At 39.7% G+C, this 22804-nt stretch overlaps 1 protein-coding gene across 16 annotated transcripts in view; it reads right to left on the reverse strand.

Moving 5' to 3' along the window:
* The window catches only part of EHBP1 (EH domain binding protein 1), a 321978-nt gene that overhangs the window by 153017 nt on the left and 146157 nt on the right, over positions 1-22804 (reverse strand). For 7 of the 16 annotated variants that reach the window (XM_048842651.2, XM_048842658.2, XM_048842657.2 and 4 more), the window contains 5 exons: positions 18598-18702; positions 17791-17913; positions 8175-8427; positions 2954-2995; positions 990-1176 (listed from right to left, as the gene is read on the reverse strand). In XM_048842651.2, coding sequence (XP_048698608.2) covers positions 990-1176; positions 2954-2995; positions 8175-8427; positions 17791-17913; positions 18598-18702 — 710 coding nt within the window. The remainder of the gene's footprint in view (positions 1-989; positions 1177-2953; positions 2996-8174; positions 8428-17790; positions 17914-18597; positions 18703-22804) is intronic. The other 9 variants (XM_048842655.2, XM_048842661.2, XM_048842653.2 and 6 more) reach the window with 3 other exon arrangements.

The following is a 22804-nucleotide window of genomic DNA, read 5'->3' on the forward strand; positions in this document are numbered from 1 at the left end:
TCAACGTAAGTAACACAGTGTCTACACTTGCGCAGCATCAACCTCAGTACATCGACCATGCCCGGTGCCGCTCAAGCAGGTGGTGTTACTTTGTCGGCATAATGGGGCACTTATATCAGTGGGAGACAAATTTAAGTGTAGACCCTTGGACAAGTAGGTGGATGCAAGGCAGCTTACATTAACCTAACTTGCTAGTATAGACCAGGCCTGAGACTCTTTCCTTTGACTGAGTGCTGAGGAGAGAGTGAGATCAGCCCCTAAGGACCAGGGATCATCAGCAACCATTCTGACCAGTTAAGCAGTGGTTTGTAGATATGACAAGGAATCCCATTCAACTCTTAAATGGAATGGTGATTGCTACAACACGGGGCCTGAAGGACGGTAGTAGGTTTAAACTTGAGATCCTGGGCTTGGTGCTGTGTGAGAGAGGTAGAAAGATTTCTTCCATCTCCTCCCCACCCAAAAAGTAAACTCACTTGCAATAATATGCTAAATCTGTTTTAAAAGGCTCCCTTTAATGTATAAACTCATGATCGGAAATGCTAAGGTTATTACAGATGCACAAAGGGTAGTAACTGCTGATTTACAGGAGATGCAATTCATACTTACATGAGTCGGCTGTTATACCTCAAAAATACCTAGTCCGCACACTGCAGCCTACAATATTTTTAGCGTTAGTGCCATTATCATAGATCAAGCCACAATACTGTACAACTTGATTTTCTTCCCTCTCATTGCACAGCGCTGTCCTAGACTATTTGTTCCCAGAAGCCCCTTTTCTCTTTGACATTGCAGTTGTCATTGCTGTCATCAAGTAGCTCTACCACTGGTCTCTCAATATGCATATGAGTCAGTGGAAGAATAAGGGAGCGAGGGTGCACTTTATTTAGGTACATAGTTTTTAAGATGACTTGCAGTAAGAAGATGCACACAATACACACAGAGGTACTTTAATCAGCCATCACAACATTTGGTTATGAAAAACCTACCTTAGGAGAAGAAGAAAGCTCCTTCACTGCAGGAACAGCTGACATATTCTCACTCATTCCTGTCTCTGTCTTTGGTGAGAGGACTGGTGGTGCAGGAGCCTTTCTTTTCATCCTTTCTGCTTCTTGCAGTGGAGTAACTTGATTATTTAAAGCAGGGCTTGATTTTGGTTCATAAAATGGATTTGATCTAATTAAAAGAAGGGAAACATATTTCTTTGCTATCTCTTTGCACTTTCAAAACAAAAATAATAGTTGATTGTTTTGATTGTGCTGTTGCTGTCTTTTTCATTTTTCTTTCTTTCTTTCTTTTTTTTTTTTTTAAAAGACCGATGAGTGAATTATGTACAGCCAGCAATTGCTTTAGGCCAACATTTGCAAAACTGGGTATCTAAAACTAGGTTCCTAAGTCCATATTCAGCTGCCTATAGAAAAGTGGCTGAGCACCCACAAGTCTCATCGAAGTTGATGGATGTTGGAGGTGCTAAACAACTTTGAGAATCTAGAGAGTTTTATTTAGATATCTAAATGTGGATTTTGGAGCCCAATTTTAGATACCTTATGTTTGAAAATCTTGACCTCAGTGTATATACAGTCAAAGTCAAGTACATTTTCATTTCAGTCACAAACAGCCATCATATAAGTCTGAGAACACTCAATGGAACACACAACAGCACAGGAAAATAATGGCTAATGTTGTTTGCATAGATAAATAGCCCTTTGTTTTGCACATTATTTGGCTAAATATCTTTCAAGAAACCCAGTCAAACATGTTCATGTGTAGTCTGATGCGTTATCACCACAGCTGCACTATTTATATTCCATCTCTCAATGATAAATAAAATAAGCACTTTCCTAGCATTTACACTTTTTAGCCAGGTCTCCAATGAGTCTTATGTCAGATGATCATACAGAGCTTTTCCTAATCATTTAATGTACTTACTCTCAGTATGTAAAATAGATAGCAATATTGTATCTAATAAGGGGTCCTCCTCTGTATCAAGCTAATGTATTCACTCTGTCTCTTATTTTCCATTCTTTTCCATATGTCCAACAGACCTCCACTTATAAAAATAATCATCTGATCCATTATTCCATCTTTTACTATTGTACACTTTCCCAGTAAGATATACACGTATATGTATATGTATAATTTGCTGAACTCTGTGCTCATGCAGTAACATGACATAAATTCCCAAAAGGCAAACCTACATACAATTAGATGAAGTGCAACACATCAAAAATAAATAGCTTCAGACCCTTGAATTCATTTTTAGATGGAAACAATATTGTATCCAGCATTAGATAAGAGGTTAAGCACTCATATCCAGTCAGAATTTTCCTCTCCATGCTAGAGAACCAAACTGGTAGGCAGTTTTTAGATAAATGAAACTTTAAAAATTGAACTTTTATAATAAGTATTCTTCATTAATAGCTGATTTAGCACTCCAGTTCCTTTCCTATTTCACTTTAAAAACAAAAAACCCTTTAAGAATATTTTAGTTTTAAAATATTTTCCTCAATTTATTGAAATGCCTTAGAATTGACTTTGATGCCTTTTCCTCTTTATCAGTGAGCAGGAGAAAGCAATTGTTGTGTTACACCACAGAGAATAAGTGTACCTCTGAAGGCTGAAGTTTAGTAAACACATCTTTGGGAATGTGGAGAAGGGAGGAAAAAACTAAAACAACCATTCAGCAACAAGCTTGGTGCATGAAGCTCACCTTACTGTGGGACTCCTGCTGTTTATTACAGGAGAGATTAAGACTAAAATAACTAGCCCGCTGACTGAAGGCATCTTTGAGGTGTTCTCACTTCAGCACTCATCAAATGCAAAAAAACATGAGTGAAGTCAAAGCTAAGGGTGATGTCAAAATAACAGTTTAAACAAAAAAGGATGGACATGCTCCAGAGGAGGAGGAGGAAAAAGGACGGTATTCGGTTTGAAACAGAAGACTCAACAGTACCTGTCAATTGTTCTAATTTTGCTGACAACCTTGTTGAGCTGTCTTCAAACATTACAGAGTTCAAAGGAAGGTGAAAATAAAAATGAAAAAAGATAAAGAGTGAAGAACAATATGTTTATAGGAGATCACAATGTTTTCTTTAGTTCCACAATTTCGTCTTCTGACTAGCCAGCAAATGCAGCATGTTTTGACAGTGAACTAACTGACCCTCTACACCCTTACTTAGAATTACAGAAATTATGTGCACTGGGACTTTTCTAAGAAGTTAATGTTAATTTGCAGTGAGTAAAAAATTCAGATTAATGGGAGTAAAGAAATCTGAGAGCTGGGTGGAACCACATTTTAAAATTAATTTTCTTACATTCCTGCTCTTAAATAAAGACTTTTACCACAACACATTCACCAAGAAGCAAGGCCTACAATTAAGCAAGTTACAGGCTTGTTTAGAATTTGCTTTAAACATAGGCTGTATCTACCTTCAGTGTATAGTAAAGGCAGAACACATTGATATTACACTTTTCACCTCATTTTAAAACCAGTCCTAACCATTTCTTTGAACTGTTCATTTTAATAAGATTCCTAAAATATCAGAAACATGACACAGGCTTGGTTTCTAGTTCTTGTCATAATGGTAAATTATAATGTAAAATCCAAGTTTTGAAGTCAGTGGATTTACTCCAGATTTACAGATTTGTAACACAGCAGAATTTGGCTCATGTTTGGTTGCCTGGTGAGCAAGACCAGGCAAAATCTGGCTGAATGAATCCTGGTTGGAAGATACTAATTGGCGTATGCAGTCTGTGCTTCAACTATATTATAAAACCAACAGTTATAATGGAATTTATCTAGAGAGAAGCTGAACTGTCCATCACAAGATAAGGCACCCAGCAAACATCTCAGTAATCAGCAATCATCAACACTGCAGTTACTTGTTTCTCTACTCTATCAATCAACTTCAAGAAGTTAGAAAACATAGTTGCAACTTTCACCAACTATAGTGCCCTCCATTAATTCAGTCTGGTTAATGAGAATAGAAACTATGGAACCAAATCATTTGATTTGAATATAACTTCAATTTTTTATTTTAATCTATTCAATATGTTTTGGGCTGGTATTACTGGCTAATGGAATTTAGTTCTTCTTTCAATAAAATGATTTTCAAATGAAATAGAATTAAAAGAATAGGCTAAGTGTGATACTATAAAACAGTGCAATTTAAATAGGTGCGTACTTATGTAATTTTCAAATGCGTAACTTTATTTAACTTAGCAAAGCAACTATTCTTTATTAAGGACTAGTCACCGGCCAATTTTGATTTTTTAAAAAAACGTATGAGTGCATTTTTACAAACGCACAAGTAATTTTTGATCCTTGCCTAAAATTAAAAAATGGCCAAATTAACTTTATTCAAACTTTGCAAAACACTTCCGTCTTTGAGCTATGACCAAAATTTCAACCCACAAGAGCTTTGTTTTGAGTTTCCTGATAGTTGAATATCCTTAATAGAACATTTAAACTGTAGCACTGTTACCACAATATACCTATGATCATAAATATTTTGCATTTACATACATATTCTGACGATATCAGTGTACTTGGCAGTCATCAATGAAACAAGTCTCCATTAAGCATACCATTTAAAGTAAATATTTTTACCAATAGAGAAAATAAGGCACAGGGGTGTTATGTACTTTGCCCAAGGTTACATAGCAGCTCTGTGGCAGCTCTGGGATTAGAAATCAACTCTCAGGGCGCTCTAACAGTACATGCCTTGAAACGGATTTCCTGATTTAAGTACACTGAATCATGCTTCCTCTAACTTATTCCATTAGGATTTTCTAATGTTAAGGACATTTTGCACTGGCATTTAACGTAAAAAAAATCCCAGATCTCAGAGCTAAGTAATTTAACATTTAGCTTTCACTTTTCTTAGGCATGAGAGATATCCAGAGCTGTGGTCAGAGTTCAGTATAGGGCTTGATCAAAATGGAACCCAGGCCTCGCACTGAAGATATCTAATGGCATGGACTTTTAGTTAAAAAAAAGTTAGATTGCCATTATGTCATTGGCCCTACAGAAGCAAGTTCCCAGTCACATTCCAGTTCCCATTCCTGCCTACCACCCTCTCATAATGATAGTTCTAACGTTTTAAAAAACATTTATTTCATCTTGTCTACAAGACTGAGTCCAAAATCCATGCTCTGCCTTCTCGAAAGGATAATGGGACCAGGCATCCGATTTTAAAAGTCTGCTCATCCTTATTCTTGGTAGTGAGCATCAAATTTAACATGAACACAGCAAGAAGAATACAATGTGATTCATGAAGCATACTGCAAAAAAACCCAACCAAACACAAAAAATCCTTTAAATGCAAGGGTAAAAATGCACAGCTTTTCAAATGAGGAACGGGAGTGTCCTTTGGCATTCTTCTATTTGACATGTAGCCCTCCTATTACTCTCAAAACCACTCTCAAAGAAAGCATCTGCTCATTGCTGCTCAAAAATGCAAACAGAATGACAGGATGTATAAAGAGTGATACAGGAAATATTACTGAAAGCTTTATAATGCCATAATGCTGTTATATAAGTCAACAGTTTGCCCTGATCTTCAACACGTGTTTAGGTCTGGTCACCCATCTTAAAACAGATATACAGTAGCAGAAATAGGAGCATCCAGAGACGGGCGATGAAAATGATTAGAGACATGGAGAGACTTCTGTATGAAGAGAGATTGAAAAGGTTAGGACCAGTTAGCTCAGAGAAGAGACAAGTAAGAGGGACCATGATAGAGATCTATAAGATAAGGAAGGGTATAGAGGAGAGTAAATCAGGTGTTCCTAATTGTCCTTTTTTATATAAAAGTAGTACCAGGGGACGTTCAACAAAATGAAAAAAAATACATTGGAAAACTGCAAAAAGGAACTACATTTTACACAGTGCATACCTGTCACCATACAGTGCCACTCAGGCCTAACACTTAGCAGGATTCAAAAAAGGGGTTACATATTTATGTAGATAAGGATATCCACAGTCACATGCGATAGAACACAAAATGTACAAAGGGGAATAAACTGTCAGGCTTCAGGGCACAGGCAAACTACTAACTTACAGGAGTGAGGAAAAGCTTCCCCTATATACTCATCATTCCGTAACTGTTTTTCATGGGGTTTCTTCCATTTTCCACAGAAGCATCTGGTGATTGCTGCTACCTGGCAAAGGATACTGATCTAGATGGACCACTGTTCTAACCCAGTATACCAATCCCTATGTTCCTAAACAGGCCTTGTGTCATAACAATCCACAATGCAGAACTGCAAGAGTTTCCCTTGCCCCATTCTACTCCATACGTTTAATAAACTGTCCCCGCAACTTTTCCAAGGCTTTTCCTCCTTAGGAGCCTGTGAAAAAGTAGGAAGGGTCTCCAGTAGGGACTATGATGTAAAAGTCTAAATTTACTATGCTATTTAACCACTTCACCCTCCATTTTAATAATGAAAATACAGGCCAGCTTAGGTTTGAACAACATTTATCCTGGGGGGGGGGGTTCATTTTTACCGTCTGTTAAGGAAATAAAGCAAACAGGGGTTGTAAATCCCCCCAAGAGACTTGAAAAATAAAAAATTAAAACAAAACAAAAGCTGCTGTAACAAAGAGCTCCTGAAATCCACAATCTCACAGACAGGAAGAAAAAACAAGCCTGCCCTTTAAAACACTGCAGTGGCCTGTTTGGCAGAGATTTGTTTAGGATAGGGATGTGGGTGTAAGTAAAACAAAGAAAAAATCCTTCACTTGCCCCTCCACTGTCACTTTTGTCTCTTTCCTCTCTTCTTCTCTTCCTCAGTTTTAACTGTTCGCTGTCTCCATCTCTTTGGGTATGTATACTAATATTTCCCCTTTCAGACTCTCCTGATCAGTGAGTGATCAGGAATGTCTAGCGTCACTGTCAACAGCACAATCATACTCTTGGTCTGGGAAGATACAGCAGCCAGTGCTGTTTGTTCAGAAAACCAACTCTCCTGCACCCCACACACTGAATGGAGTTGGCAGAGAAAGCATTCCCTAATGCCAATTTTTCACAACCGAACAAAAACAAAGCACAACAAAAACCAGACAAAACTAAAAAACAAAAATTCATGGGAACAAAACTTAAGAGAAAATGAACCCCGGGGTCCTATATGCATTTCTATCAGTGTGCATGGAACTTCTTCAGTTTCCTAAAATACAGCTATAAAGAAAGCAAACATTAGGATGAAAACATGACACCTTAATTACTATTAAATATAAGAGCCACGAAAGTGTCTTGCCATAATAAATCTCATCAAGGTCTTTACAATTAAAAGTTAATTACAGTTGTCGCCTGTAAAATTGCTCATGTATACTCACCATAAATCCTTGCTGGGTGGTGCGGTTGCTGAGTAATAACCATATTCCTAAGGTGATTAAAGACACAAGCACACCTTACGCTTGTGCCTTCAATCATCCCAAATTGCATAATTATTGCAAAATGCCCTCACATCCTATTTTGCTTCATTACTAGAATATAAGACAGTCAAAGACCGTCTTATAAAAAATTTGAGATAGGGTTCTTAGACTCCAAGACCAGAACGGACCATTGTGGTCATCTAGTCTGACCTCTTGTATATCACAGGCCAGAGAACTTTCCCAAAATAATTCCTAGAGCAGATCTTTTAGATAAAAACCATCCAACCTTGATTTTAGAATGGTCCGTGATGAAGAATTATTAAAAACAAATTCCAAGGAAGTGCACAGACTGTTTCTCTTTCATCCTTTCAAGTAGTTGCTGCCTTGATGAGTTTCCCAATGATTCAACATTTGCTATATGGATTCCCAGGTGTCTCAGTTCACCCAAAGTGCATTCATTCCAAGAACTTTCACTTTCATTAATAGTAAACATATTCTGGTTTAAGAAAAAAAAAAAATAGCGACAAGACAGGAAGGACCAAGGCCCATCAATCCTCCCTCTCTACCTCACTTGAAATTACTCAGTGTTGCCAAGAAAGGCAAAATCTTTCCTCAGGTACATGCAGAAAAATGTCCCCACAGATCCTGTCAACATGCTTGGGAGATTCATGAATTCTGTCCTGTGTATGTGGGCAAGAACCACCCTGGTTAAATCCATTTATACCTTGAGATTATGTCAACAATCCCACTAATACTTTAAGATTGCTTCAAGATGAAATATTACAAATATTATACTTACTCATCTAACTCTTCCTCTTCAGTTTTAGAAGTATCTGCATAGAGGTATTTACTCATGTCCACCGGTCTTACATTTTTCCTTTTTGCAGGTTGTGGAGGAGAATCTTTGATAGTTACAAACGTTTCAGGTTCAGGATCTGGCTCATCAAATGGGTTCAAGTACTCTGGAGCACCTTCCTCTTTAAAGGGATTATAATTATCACCATAGTAAGAGTCTTCTGGTTTTGAAGATGAAGCTGTTTCAGTATCGTGTTCTATAAAAAGCATTTTAAAAAGATTATTTAATACAAAATAAATTCAAAACTATTTTAGCAGATCTTTATATTTTATGGGGCTTTAATCTGAACTGAAACTTGGAATCTAAGGTCTTTGCCTTGAAGTGAATATTAATGCTTTATTTACAGTGTGACCTTGTTTAGCCAAAAGTAAGCTGTGAAAGGTAATGTCCCCTGAGGAGCAAGGAGGGAGGATATTAAACACTTTGGGTATGTCTACACTGCAATTAAACACTTGCGCCTGGCCCATGGCAGCTGACTCGGGCTCGCAGGGCTCAGGCTAAGGGGCTGTTTAATTGCACTGTAGACATCTGGGCTTGCGCTGAGCTCAGGGTCTAGGATCTTGCAAGGCGGGAGTGTCCCCAGAGCTTGAGCCACAGCCTGCGTCCGAACATCTATACTGTAATTAAACAGCTCCTTAGCCCGAGCTGGAGTCAGCTGGCACAGGCCAGCCATGGGTGTTTAACTGCAGTGTAGTCACACCCTTTGAGAAATTTCCCACTTATCCAAAACTTCTTTCAGCCATATTAGTCATTTGTCCCTCACTCACTCATGTAAATAGGATCTCAATAGATGTGATTTTCTTTTAACGGATTTTCCCAATTAGGTTATTCAGGTCCCAACAATAATGCTTTAAATGCTTCTTTGTACTCTTATAATTTATAATGATTTCCTAAATGAAATGACATTTTGTAGGCCCTTAAGTGGTGGTAGGGATTGGGACCCCTCCATGTCTTATTTAAAACACATGATCTAGTAACACTGGAAAATCATTTATTAAGCAAGTTAATGACTAATTACACATTTTTAGTGTACATATCAGAACTTCTGCCGTAGATTTTTGATAACAATAGTAAATACACTCTCTCTATTACAACAAATTTAAATTATCCTTAAAGAGATACACAATCAGATTAATAATACATAGTTTGGGATTTATAGCCAGCAACTCTACACAATTCTTTCCAGCAACAGAGGAAGAATTTTACACTAGCAGAGATTGTTGGCAGATATCTTTGTGACTGGAACAATATGAAAACATACATAGACAGAGAATGTTAACCACACTGAAATTTATCAGGACTAACCCCACTATTCTTGCAGTCATAAATGGTCAGGAATTCATCTTACTACTGCTCTGACAAGATGGCATTATTGCAGGAAAGTGAGCTCTCATCCCATGCAAGCAGGCTCTTTACTAGCAGTTTTAACAAAAAAAAACAAACAAACTTTATTTGCAATAACAATTCACAGTTTATTCATGATGTGAAGTGCCCTTTATTTTTTGAGCTTTGAAATTACTGGGTTGAACATAATAGATCATTTCAATTTAAAAGACAGACAATATTATTTATTATTTGTATGGCACTAGAGCCCAAAGTTCCCCAAAAGGGCCTTGTCCACACTTGGGATTTGCCCCAGTACAGCCACTGATGACTAGCCAGTATAGACAAGCAAAGCTGCTACTTGTGTTTCTTGGAGCTTATTCCCACTTGAAACCAGTGTAAATTGTGGTTTACAGCGATTTATCCAATTTAGGTTAGGGATTTGCACGCTGATGGCTGGAGTCAAGGTAAATCCCCACTGTAGACCAGACCTGAATTTTCTGAGGTTACCAGGATGAACCATCAAGTTGCGTACATAGCAAGCCTTTGACCACAGGAATGTATTACTGTGTAACTTTATTCTCATTTCCACTTTGCTCCTATTGTTAGTCACACTCACTTGTGTCTTGTCTTAAATTAGATTATAAAGTGTTTGGGCAAGGACTGTCTCCTGTACATTTATATAGTGGCAAGTGCAATGGGACCTCCATCTCATCCCTGGTTCATCCTACTTGAGAGCTACAGGTAAGAAGCTTGAGAGATCTCATTTTAGGAAGAATCTCAGGACTCCTGTTCCTTGAGCCAGTGAACCTTTCACATCTGAATTCCAAGAGGTATAAGAGCATATTTTGTTACAGGCCCTTTCACGGCTGTCTGTCTCAGAAGAGACAGCTCATCTGTCCACTCTGAAATATTGCTACTGTCAGAAGAGGTGAGAATAAAAAGGGATTAACTATGTATTTCCCACAATAAAGGAATGAGACCTACAGATCATATAACTGTCCCAGCCTTTTTTAAACTGAAGATGGGTACAGAGAAGATAAGCACACTTGTATGATTAAGGACAAGATCAACAGCACAAAAAATGGACTTCACTAAATTGTGCTGCAGGTTCTATCTGGTGAATATATATGACATTTTATTACTATATTCTATACCTCTTAATTATGGAGTGTTTCCAACTACCAATGATTATTCAGGCACTTTACATACAAAAATCCCTTTAAAAATCTTATGTGATCTGCAATCTATTTTTCCTTGAGTGAAACCAATGCAATCTAACATATACCGTAGTTAAATTTAGCTCTACTGTATTCAATAGTTAGTAGATTTAGCCGTATTTACATTTTCAAAAGGCATTTAACATTGTTCCAAATTAAAGGTTGGTGTTTAAAATGAGACTTGAATAAAGATAATTGATGCCCTGGATTAAAAAAATGGATGAGAGGCAAGAAAGGGGTGCTTGAAAAAAAGTTATTTTTAGACTTATAAACAATCAATCACTAGTGACAATACTTAGCACTCATATAATCCTTTACAAACATTAACTAATTATTCAGAATTTTTCAGTTTAATGTTGTTACAGTAAAAAAAAAAATCTGGGCTGTACATATGTTACTAATCCTACATAAAGCTAAAAAGGAAGCGTGCTTCTAAACAGGTTACATCTCCCTTTAGTAATATAAAGTAACATTAAAGTTTTGGCTTAGAAGAAAAGTTTTTAAATAGTTTTAATAACTTCAGTCTAACTGGATTCAAACAGAGAAAGGCACATTATAATAATGCTAAAGGATTAAAGGTAAACTGACCGAAGCAAAGGAATCCAGAGTTATCGCTGAAACTTTATTTCAGAACAACAAACTATTGTACTGAGGTCAAGCAAGAGTCTTGTAACAATGTAGTACGTGAAATCACTCATATGTTGCAACTCAGTGTATAGTCAGTCTTCGATTTGATTTTCCTGGCTTCTGCCAGCTTGTGTCAGAGCCCTAATTTTTTAAATATAATTTTTCATTTCTTCTAAGTTAAAAAAAGACGTTCAATGATATTAGTTATATTGCAGTAGCACCCAAATGCCGCGACAGGATCAGGGTCCTGTCGAAACACATATGAAAAAAGAGACCCACTCCCAAAAGCTTACAGGCTTATGGCCTCAATCCAAGAACGTGTTAAGTATGTACGTAGTTTTAAGGACATGAGTATGACCACTGAAATCAGTGACTCAACGCTTACAGCTACTCATGTATTTATGTGATTTACTGAACCACAGCCACACTGTCATGCTTGTGGGACCTGGCCTCAAAAGATAAACATACAAAGGGAACGAGGATAATGCGATGCAACATATGATTTTGGCAACAAAAATGATTAGGGGTCTGGAACACGACTTATGAGGAGAGGCTGAGGGAACTGGGATTGTTTAGTCTGCAGAAGAGAAGAATGAGGGGGGATTTGATAGCTGCTTTCAACTACCTGAGAGGTGGTTCCAGAGAGGATGGTTCTAGACTATTCTCAGTGGTAGAAGAGGACAGAACAAGGAGTAATGGTCTCAAGTTGCAGTGGGAGAGGTTTAGGTTGGATATTAGGAAAAACTTTTTCACTAGGAGGGTGGTGAAACACTGGAATGCGTTACCTAGGGAGGTGGTAGAATCTCCTTCCTTCGAAGTTTTTAAGGTCAGGCTTGACAAAGCCCTGGCTGGGATGATTTAATTGGGGATTGGTCCTGCTCTGAGCAGGGGGTTGGACTAGATGACCTCCTGAGGTCCCTTCCACCCTGATATTCTATGATTCTATTCTATGATTCTATGAAGAAAATAGGAAGGGTGATGATAGACATATGCCTTATTAGTAAGGCTGCGAATCTTTCACGGAGGTCACGGATTCCGCAGCTGCAGCGGCTGACCCCAGGGCCGCTCGCCCAAGCAGCTGGGGAGCCACTGGGGCCAGCCGCACTCCTGCTCCGGTGGCCCCAGGCAACTGGTCCTTGGAGCAGCAGTCCGGGACCAGCAACGGTGCCCAGGCTGCCCCTACCCAGAGAAGCAGCAGTGGTGGCAAAGCCCAGGGCCACCCCTAGCCCGCAGGAGCGGCAAGGACAGTGGGGCCATGGGCCATGCCCCCCGGAGCAGCAGTGGTGGGGCCCTGGGCCCCCACACCAGGAGCAGCAGCGTCCATTGGAGCACTGCCCCCTCCTCTCAGCAGGTAAGATTTAGTTAGGCGTATTTTTAGTAAAAGTCAGGGACAGGTCACTGGCCGTGACTTTTTGGTTATTGCCTGTGACCTTTACTAAAAATACCCGTGACTAAATCGTAGCCTTAATTATTAGTTCAAGTTGTATTATTTATGTTGAACCTTTGCCTAATTTTTAACCAAAGCCTTTTCTATTTTAAAATTATTTTTAGCTCTTAAATATTTTCTCATGGGAGTGCACAAGAACCAACCCTGCAACTGAGTCCAAAAGAGTAGACCCCTATGACTATGTCATGGTTCCACATTGTGTAACACCTCTGATTTTTACACAGTCTCTCTGGAAATGTACTAATTTAGTGTTAGACACGGAGGCTTACTGCCTCACTATCACAAGACAGGGTCCCTGGCTTCAGTACCTCTGTTTCTCACCCCGGCTCCTTCTGCAGGTCCAAGAGTTTTGACTCCTGTTGGAGACTTACCCCCTAGTGAGCTATACACCCAGCAGATGTTTGCATCAACAAAGGACAGCCTTTTCGAAATAAGGCAATCCAGGCATCTGGAAGAACCACCTGCCTCTCTTGCCCATCTGTCCTAGATTCAATCTCCTCACAGCACTGGGCAGCCTTGTAATTATCATAGGGCATGTCTACACAGTGGTGTAATGGGGTACATGGCGGGGGGATATCTAAAGCGCAGTAACGTGTTGCACATTAATTGGTCCATGTAGACACAACCAGTATGCACTAAAGGTTCCCTAGAGCGCTTTAATGTAGTACTGTTTAAGCATTTCATGATGAGATACAGTCTGTGTGCAGTTTTGCTTCTGTTAGGGTGTAAGCGTTCAGGAATTCTTTTAAAATTTGCACTGCAGAATCAAAAAGCATATTAGGGAAAATCCTGAAAGAAAAGACATGCAGGAAAACAATATCTTTTAAAAGTATGCTTTACACTATTTTTTAAAAATTAGCTTGACAGCGTCTCCTGAAAACAAGGCTTTACATATTTGTTTTTTATTTCATAGAATTTAATGAAAAATACAAATAGTTTCTGCAAGTCCCTTCAGCTTCAACATTATGGGCCAAATTCTGCACCCCTTACTAGGGTTTTCACTCCCATTAGTTGTCTGAGTATGGACGACAGGATGTAGCTCAATACGTAGAGCACCCTAAAATGCCAGGCTGAGAAGAACCTCCACCATACAATTAGTTAAAAGATTTAATTTATTTCACACATATGCTAAAACTGATGGAACTTTGTCAAAATCATTTTCAGGTCTCCTTGCAGCTTGCAACTCTGCAGATAAGTATAGGGTTTTCCAGACAGTGGCAGGCGCCTAGTTAAACTTGGCTCTTATTTCTCTCCTTCTTCTCCCTCTCTCCCATACTAACAATCCTGGATTCCTATTTATTTTTCTCCATCTTCATGGAGGCATTGAGAGAGGGTCCTCTCAGCCTCCCACCCCCTGGTGCAAAGGAACGGACCTTGCAACAGAGGGACAAGTCACAGGCAAACCACAGAGGTCTGAGAAAGGTCGACATTGGCTCCACTCTGGAATTCCAGACCTTCCTGAACCCTACATCTGTACCCACGATGGGTCTCTTAAACCCTTCAAGACTGGCCAGTAAATGTAAAACATTCTGTGGCCATTTGTCAAAGCCTTCATAAAACATTTCAGTCTTTAGAAAACAATGTCAATCCAGATCAAATTATATTATGGGATAATAACTCAATACCTAATTTTGAAAGCTGCATACTTTCTAGGTAAGGACAGCTATCTTAATTTTCAAAAGTGACTAGTGATCTTGGGTGTCTCAATTTTTGGGGACTCAACTTGGGACATCTTAAAGGGTGTCAGAAATGGTGAACATCTGCCCTTGAAAAATCAAGCCATGTTGGGTTATTTCAAATTGGGGATTCAAAAATTGAGACACCCATAATCATTTTGAAAATTTAGGCTCCTGTTCATAGTTTGAATCAATTCAATATTTTGTTGGTTTTAAAGTCTTTAAATGGGTAATAATAATTATATCTGCTACTGAGCTGCAACTTGGCACACCAAGGGTCAAACCCACAATAATTTTGAGTAGCCAAGTAATAAACCTGCAAAGGTAGGAGAGACAAAAGAACAGATTGATGTACTATTTACAATTGACACACTGCCCGCTTTTGCACCAGCTCCTGCCAACTGTACCTGGCATGGCTCCACTGACGGGAACTTCTCACAGAAGTATGCATTATGCCTGGCAGTTAAGTATCTGCAGAATCAGATGCTAAGTTCCCACAGGAACTAAGACCCATCACAAACCTGACGACCTTCCTTTCCCAGTGCAAATTGCACATGCATTCTATAACACACATACAGCGGCATACACATTTTTTTAAAAATACCAAAAGCCAAGCCTACCAAGACATTACACTGCATGCACAATCCTCCCCAGCGGGAGATGGAGGAAAGACAGAATGAACCACATGTGACAGCGTTACTTAATGCACTACTGAAAGGTGCTCAGATGCTATGGTGATGAGGGAAGTATAAGAAAAAGAATAGAATAAGGTGTTATTTCCCTGTACTGCCAGGAACAATGACATAATTATAAACCAATAAAGCAAAAAGAAAAGGAGTACTTGTGGCACCTTAGAGACTAACAAATATATTTGAGCATAAGCTTTCGTGAGCTACAGCATCCGATGCATCCGATGAAGTGAGCTGTAGCTCACGAAAACTTATGCTCAAATATATTTGTTAGTCTCTAAGGTGCCACAAGTACTCCTTTTCTTTTTGCGAATACAGACTAACACGGCTGCTACTCTGAAACCAATGAAGGGTATAATTGATTGAACATGCTACAAAGATTTATCAAAACTTCAAGGCCTCAGAGGGATACGTTTTAAAAAGAGGTAGGAGATGGTCCTATTTCAATGGGAAGGTGATTTTAGTGACCCAGCTGGATTTTATAGTGATAAAAGGAATTGTAAAAACCGATCCAAATAAGCGCTACACATTTGCAAAATGTTAGAAGCAAGTAAGCTTCATAAACCCAAAGAACAAGATCTGAAAACGATAAAATTGGCAGCAAAAAAGGGGTTAGGTAAGATTACTTCATGAAAAGGTTACAAAACACATATATGTTTATAAAAGACCAAATGAAGCGTGAAATGTCAGCGAGTAAGGGCTTTTAAAAAAAGGGGTAGAGAAATACGGGAAGAAAGAAGCATCTGGAAACTGTACAAAACAAAGGGGAGCACTCAGGATTGGTCCAGTGGTCTTTTTGTCCACTCCTTCACAGAATGTCTTATGAAAATATGTTTATTATTTCTATTACCAATAACAACCAAACAGCAGCATTTTAAACTTCTATCAGAAACATAAAGAGGGGAACATGGACTGGGTAGTTCAGTGGATTCGTAATTGCTTTTCACTTTTATGTTGCCAAGCCTAGCCCAGGCTGATAATGACCAACAACTGTCACTATATGAAAGCTGGTCAGTGACCTGTGTGAAATGAGTTTGGTAGGTTTCAATCCACTCACCTAGTTACCACTCCGCTAACGGGCACCAATCAGAGAGCTCAAGGGCTGAGTGGGCATGGCAGCTGAACAATCTTCTTACCCTTAGAGATGGCTCTCGGGTCAGAATTAAGGTACACTGATGGGAGAGTGTGACAGAGTGGGAATTTTTCTTAATATTTTGTATCAATATTGAGTGCGTGCCTCAGTTTTCCCTATGTGATGCCTGATTAACTAGATGGTGGGAAAAGGTTGTTGACTCTTTGCAGAGACCCAGAGATACAGGGGTGATTGATGCCTCGCTGTCTGGGACCTGGGTTCCCATGCCCCTGGAGAGCCCAAGAAGGCAATGGCCTGCCCAGACATTTGGCATATGGCAACTAGCGACCATGGATGGCCAGCCCTCTGCAGGAAGCCAGCCAGGTATAACCAACTGGAGAACAAAGGAGCAGAGCCAGGTGACAATGTTTGCCTGGGAACAGGAACAAGGAATGAGGAGGGGCCTTGTGGGGTAGTTAAGTGTGGGCTGCTGGAAGCAGGAGATGTTCCTGGAATGGGACTGAAGAGGGGTCAAGAGGGCTCTGTGCTCTGGGACTGATCAAGGACTATGCTGTTACTTTCTGTTCTCTATGTTAACCGAGGACTTTCTACGCTGTGTTTGGGCACCTAATAAACCCTTCTGCTTTTACAACGCTGGCTGAGAGTCACTCCAGTTTAAGGAAGGTGGAGGTGCATTGCTTGCTTGGGGTGTACAAGTCTCTCTCAGGTGTCCAACTCAGGTGGACTCACTGAAGGGAGCTCCCAGTGTGAAGCTGAAGGCTCCGAGGTTCAGTCTAAGGAGGCGGTAAACCAAGTGGCTTTCCCTAGTGGGAGTGTGACCCTAAAGTAGGTCTGGGCTACTAAAGGGATTCCTGCCAGGGACTGTTCCAGAGCTGTTCAAGAGCACTGGACCTGTGGATCCGTGACAGGGAGCATGGGGAAATTTTCCCTGACGATCCTCTTTGTGCCTAGGTAGAAGGCTTCAGGCTCCACATTTGTCAATCTGGCACCTTTTGGAAGCACTATTTTCATTCACATATTTTATATATTTGTTACTATGTTTTGTTGTACTCTATATACACTGACTTTATATGGCAATTTTCACACACTAACAACTCCAAACAACTTCAGAACAATTAATTGCATTCTAGTGTTGTCATGGTGTGATTAAAAAAAGGCATATGCCCAGCGGTACGGCAGCTACTGTAAGATAGCAAATGTGTTATTTGGCCAGAATTCTGGCATTATCCCTACCATTAGACAATCACTATTTAGTGGAACCACTAGACGAAGAGAGAAGAAGCCTCAATTTGACATATCATTGGAGAAGCAGATGTTCAGTTTCCATTGGCAATTAACATTCCTGATACTGCTGCCTGGGTGCATGTAATAATGTTAGTTTTTACCAGAACAACCATTTTAGTTTGTAACCTTAGGAAAAAAAAGTTATGCTTCATTAATGAGTCTGTAAATAATGATTAATTGTGTGAAAATGAATTCACCACCTTCTGCATCAGGATCTTCGAATGGGTTTAATTCTGCTGCATCAGGGTCTTCAAATGGATTCGAACTGGAATTGGCCAATTCTTGTTCCTCTTCATCCAAAAAATTAAGCTTGTTGATGAGTTCTAGAAAAAAATGAAGTATTGATTCAGTGTGGTCACAGCCAGCCCTGGATACTAACTGTTCACAAAACACATTTCAAATTCAGAAAATTCACACCAGTGGTCCCTGAGAACAGTGAACTGGACCACATCACCAAGTGCAGAACTAAACTAATGTATTTTGTAGCACACCAATGTTTCCAGCCAGAAGAAATTAATTGAATAAAATAGATGTTCACTGATGAGTACTAATCCACTACACTGCCACAGCGGCCTTCTGGACCTAATTTGATTCAATAAATTTTGCAGTGGATCTAGAAAGCTAAATATAGCAACTTGATTTCAAAATATGAATGATTCGTATATTCGTTCACTGTCAATTCTCTTCTTTGCATGCAACATTCATGTAAAGTCAGAGAAGGAACTTTTTGTCAAGTTATAATGGTTAGGCATTATTCACTGCACAAATTGTGTTTTAATGATGTGGTTTTTCTTTCCTATTCACAATCATGTGACAATGCAGTGGCTGAAGAGAGACACTCTATCATGTTGTTACCTGTTGGATGTGCTACAAATTACTGAAAATCACATTGGATGGAAAGCACAATGATAAAACTGACAGCTGAATACAAGCAGAAGTCAAAAGGTAACAGGTCACAGTAAATACAGACAATCAGAAACAGAAAGAAAGGAGGAAAGCTCATAGACCTTCAGAGGAACTGGCTGATTTAGCTGAAGGCATATTTGCTTGCTTTATGCAGTCATCTTGATCTTCATCTAAGCTGCTCAGAGCATTCAACTGGTTTACAATTTCTGTAAACAGAAGCCAGTCAAGACAAATGTAAGGTAGGGTTATTTAAAGAAAAAGCTGTAGAAAGCATGCTATTACTAGAGAAACAGGGAAAGAGAGGACACTCATTGTTAATGAAAAGAATACATTCAGAATGAATCATTACAGTGATATATAATACACTTATGCACCTGTATGGAACACTTCAGCACTATTTTAACAAGAAGGAACACAATAAGGTACACACTGAAAAATTTTTGATGGGTGCCCACGACCAGCAGTCTCAAGATTAACAAAAAACTTAAAATGAACACAGACATTAATCCAAAAACTAGGTATGCTAAATATAATTATTTTAACAGTTTTCCTGTTGGTAAGTAAAACTTGAAATTAATAGTATAAAGTCAGCTTAATACAAAAAGTTTGAGGCTATAGCATATACACTTTGATTATGCCTCATTAAGAACCAATCTCTATCAATTTTCCACCTAAGATACACCCAATTTAATAATAATTGTAAACAACATGGTCATTAAACATAATACGGAACAAAACAGGCTGCAGTAATTTAGGGCCCGATTCTGCCATTTTTATTCTCAGTAATACCTTACTCATTGGATAGATGGCGAGGCGATTTAAGGGCAGGATCTGGCCCTTTGGGAATAGCTCTGAAAGCAACATTTTAAAACAGAACCAAATAACTCAAAAGGAACCTTAATGGAGTTAAGATAATCTGTGTACTGTTACTTTTAGGCCAGTGGTTCTCAAACTTTAGTACTGGTGACCCCTTTCACACAGCAAGCCTCTGAGTGTGACCCCTCCTTATAAATCAGAACCACTTTTTTATATATTTAACATCATTAGAAATGCTGGAGGCAAAGTGGGGTTTGGGGTGGAGGCTGACAGCTCGGGACCCCCCAAGTAATAACCTTACCACCCCCTGAGGGGGCCCGACCCACAGTTTGAGAACCCCTGTTTGAGGCTTTGTGCACTTGCTTAAAATGATGCTTGGAAGAAATTAAGACATGATGATAAAACAATAGGAAAAGCAATGGCAATTCGTATGCCACCAATTTACGATCAAACAAAATACTAAAAACAGTGAAGAAAGTATTATGGAAGCACCACTCATGACTCCATAATTAAGCTTGAGTTGAGTTTGCATTTAAAGCAGGGATTCAACCAATTACAGATGAAGGATACAGTGTATCCTCCCAAATTTACAGTATTTACTCGACCTTGTAGAAAAAACATGAGTTAAAAAAATAATAATCTAATACATCTTTAAAAATGAGTTCAATATAGGACTATGAATTATTATGCATTAAGCAGAATTGTATGGTAATGTCATACAATTGTCATCACAAGGTGGAGAAAAGGCTTTTGAGATTGGGTGGAGTGATAGCTCAGTGGTTTGAGCATTGGCCTGCTAAACCCAGAGTTGTGAGCTCAGCCCTTGAGGGGGCCATTTAGGGATCTGGGGCAAAAATTGGGGATTGGCCCTGCTTTGAGCAGGGGGTTGGACTAGATGATCTCCTGAGGTCCCTTCCAACCCTGATATTCTATGATCTTGGAATGTTTTACCTTTAAGTTACTGATATGTACTCAACCTTAACTACACCGTATATAGTTTGTATATAGTCTGGGAAAAGTAAAACTACCACTGGAAAATAAAGTTGCTCAAATAGAAATCTCTATTTTCCAAACTGATAAGAAAAGTAACAAATCACAGAGAGGTGAAAATTGAGCAACATCAGTGTTGCTGTGATGGTATCGGATCAAAATATGACTATATAGATCATTGTTGCAGCCACTATTATATATTTGAAACAAATCTTGTATAAGATGTGGCACGTAAGATGTCTATGAAAAGGTTATGATTTGCTGATTAGGATTATGCTATGTCTATGCATGTATCATTTTTGTATTTGAAGTTATGAATATTGGCTCTCTACCTGGATTTCAAATGTTTGCTTCTGGGGTAACGCCCACAAGATAGTTAGCCAGCACATCTTGGAGGGACTATTCTAATTGAGTGGCCCATCAAAAGGACTCAACTCACAATGGACCATGGGAGACACCCATCTACACTGAGTGGACTGTCCTATAAATGTGCTGTCTGGAATATAGGTAATGGCTTCCTGCAATGACTGAGCAAAATGGGGACGAACATGTGACTTGCCCATGTGACTCCAAACACTATCTGGTCACCTGTGATTCTCCACTACCTGTGCTGAGGTTTTTGTTTGAAACAATGGGTTTCCATCCACATGGCAGAGGATATAAATGGCCCTGGAAACACCTCCATTTTGCCCCTGTCCTGCTCAGATCTCTGGACTGCGGACTTACACTAATGGGAGCATTCTCACCCTGGGAATGAGGTCCTTTCAATGATTTGGAAGCAACCAGAGACTTACTAAGCCAACAGTTTATTTCATCACTGCTACTAGCCTGAACCAAGAACTTTGCAATTACTGTATGTATTTGATTCTTTTAACCAACTTTAATTCTCACCTTTCTTTCTTTTTATGAATAAACCTTTAGATTTTAAATACTAAAGGATTGGCATCAGTGTGATTTTTGAGTAAGATCCAAGTTATATATTGACATGGGTGTGTGGCTGGTCCTTTGGGATCAGAACCTTTCATTTGATGAGACTGGTTGTAAAGAACCACTCATCTCTGAATCCAGTGTTTTTAGTGGTGACATAAGAACTGGAATGCCAAAGGAAACTGCTTTTATGAGTTCTTGTTAGCCAGTGTGGTGAAATAGGAGTTTACTTTTGTGGCTGATTTGGTATATCTTATGAAAGATATGGGTTGTGTTTGCCCTGTTTCTCAGCAGTTCTTCCTGAATTTGGCATCCTCAGTTGTGACCCACTGAGGCACGGTTACAGTTGCTCTAACTCAATGGTTCCCCAACTGGGGTTCTCGGGAAAAAATTCCCTAATGGCGGACAGAACTGTCCCTAGGAACCCCGGGCAGCACGGGGTCAGCAGCCCAGAGCCCCTGGACTTCCAAGAACTAAGCAGATCAAAGCAAGCATATCTATCACACTGAGGAGATTTAAACTTCAAGAATCCTTATAAGAAATGGAAAGGGAGGTGGATATTTTTTGCTGTTTTTAAAATTAAATAGGCAGCGAGTATTGTTTTTAAAATTATTATTATGAAGAAGTTTAAACTTTGTGGTAACATGTTGTTTGCCTGGACTGCTCAAGACCTGAATGCTTGTGTAGGAAGAACTCTTTGAGTTGGCTTCTTAAATACCTTAATGCTGTTTCACATCTGATACTCCTTGATGAAACATAGGAGCCTTGTCTGATAATAGGCTTATTCAAAGTGATACAAGCTATGAAAGTGAGATCTTGGAAGAGTGTTGCTGTTTTCATAATAAAAATACTGTAAGGATAAATAATAATTAATAATAAATAGCATGTAATAAGCAGGTCATAAAAAGGAATTTTATATTTCCCAGATCACTGCTTTTATAATTTATATTCAGGTAAATCCCTGGAAATATTCATTTTTAAGAGGAGGTTCAAGAGACTAGACATTTTAGTGCAAGGGGTTCACTGGTTGTTAAAGTTTGGGAACCACTGCTCTAACTGGTGCTGGCTGCCCATAGCTCATCAGTAAAACTGTGAGTGTGTCACGGGACAACATGACTTTCCGGGACCTCCATGACATCTGCAGTGGCCAGTGCAGCTGGCCCATGGGCCGCCTGAGCAGCTCAGGCAGCCCCTAGGCCAGCCGCACCTGCCACCGCTGCTGGAGCAGTCGTGGGCTACCACACCTGCCTCCCCCAGCAGCAGCAGGAGTTTGGGTGGGGGACTCAGGGCTGAGGCGCAGGAGGGCGCGAGGGCTCTGGGCGGTGCTTACCTCAGGGAGGCTCCCCAGAAGCAGCGACATCCCTCGGCTCCTAGGCAGAGGTGTGGCCAGGGGGCTCTGTGTGCTGTCTCTGCCTGCAGGCACCACCCCCACAACTCCCATTGGCCGCAGTTCCCGGCCAATGGAAGCTATAGAGTTGGCACTCGGAACAGAGGTAGCGGGCAGAGCTGCCTGGCCATGTCTCCGCCTAGGAACTGACGGAGGGTGATGTCACCACTTCTGGGAGGCACGGAGCC

The sequence above is a fragment of the Caretta caretta genome, chromosome 3 (genome assembly GCF_965140235.1).
Source record: "Caretta caretta isolate rCarCar2 chromosome 3, rCarCar1.hap1, whole genome shotgun sequence".
Taxonomy (NCBI): domain Eukaryota; kingdom Metazoa; phylum Chordata; order Testudines; family Cheloniidae; genus Caretta; species Caretta caretta.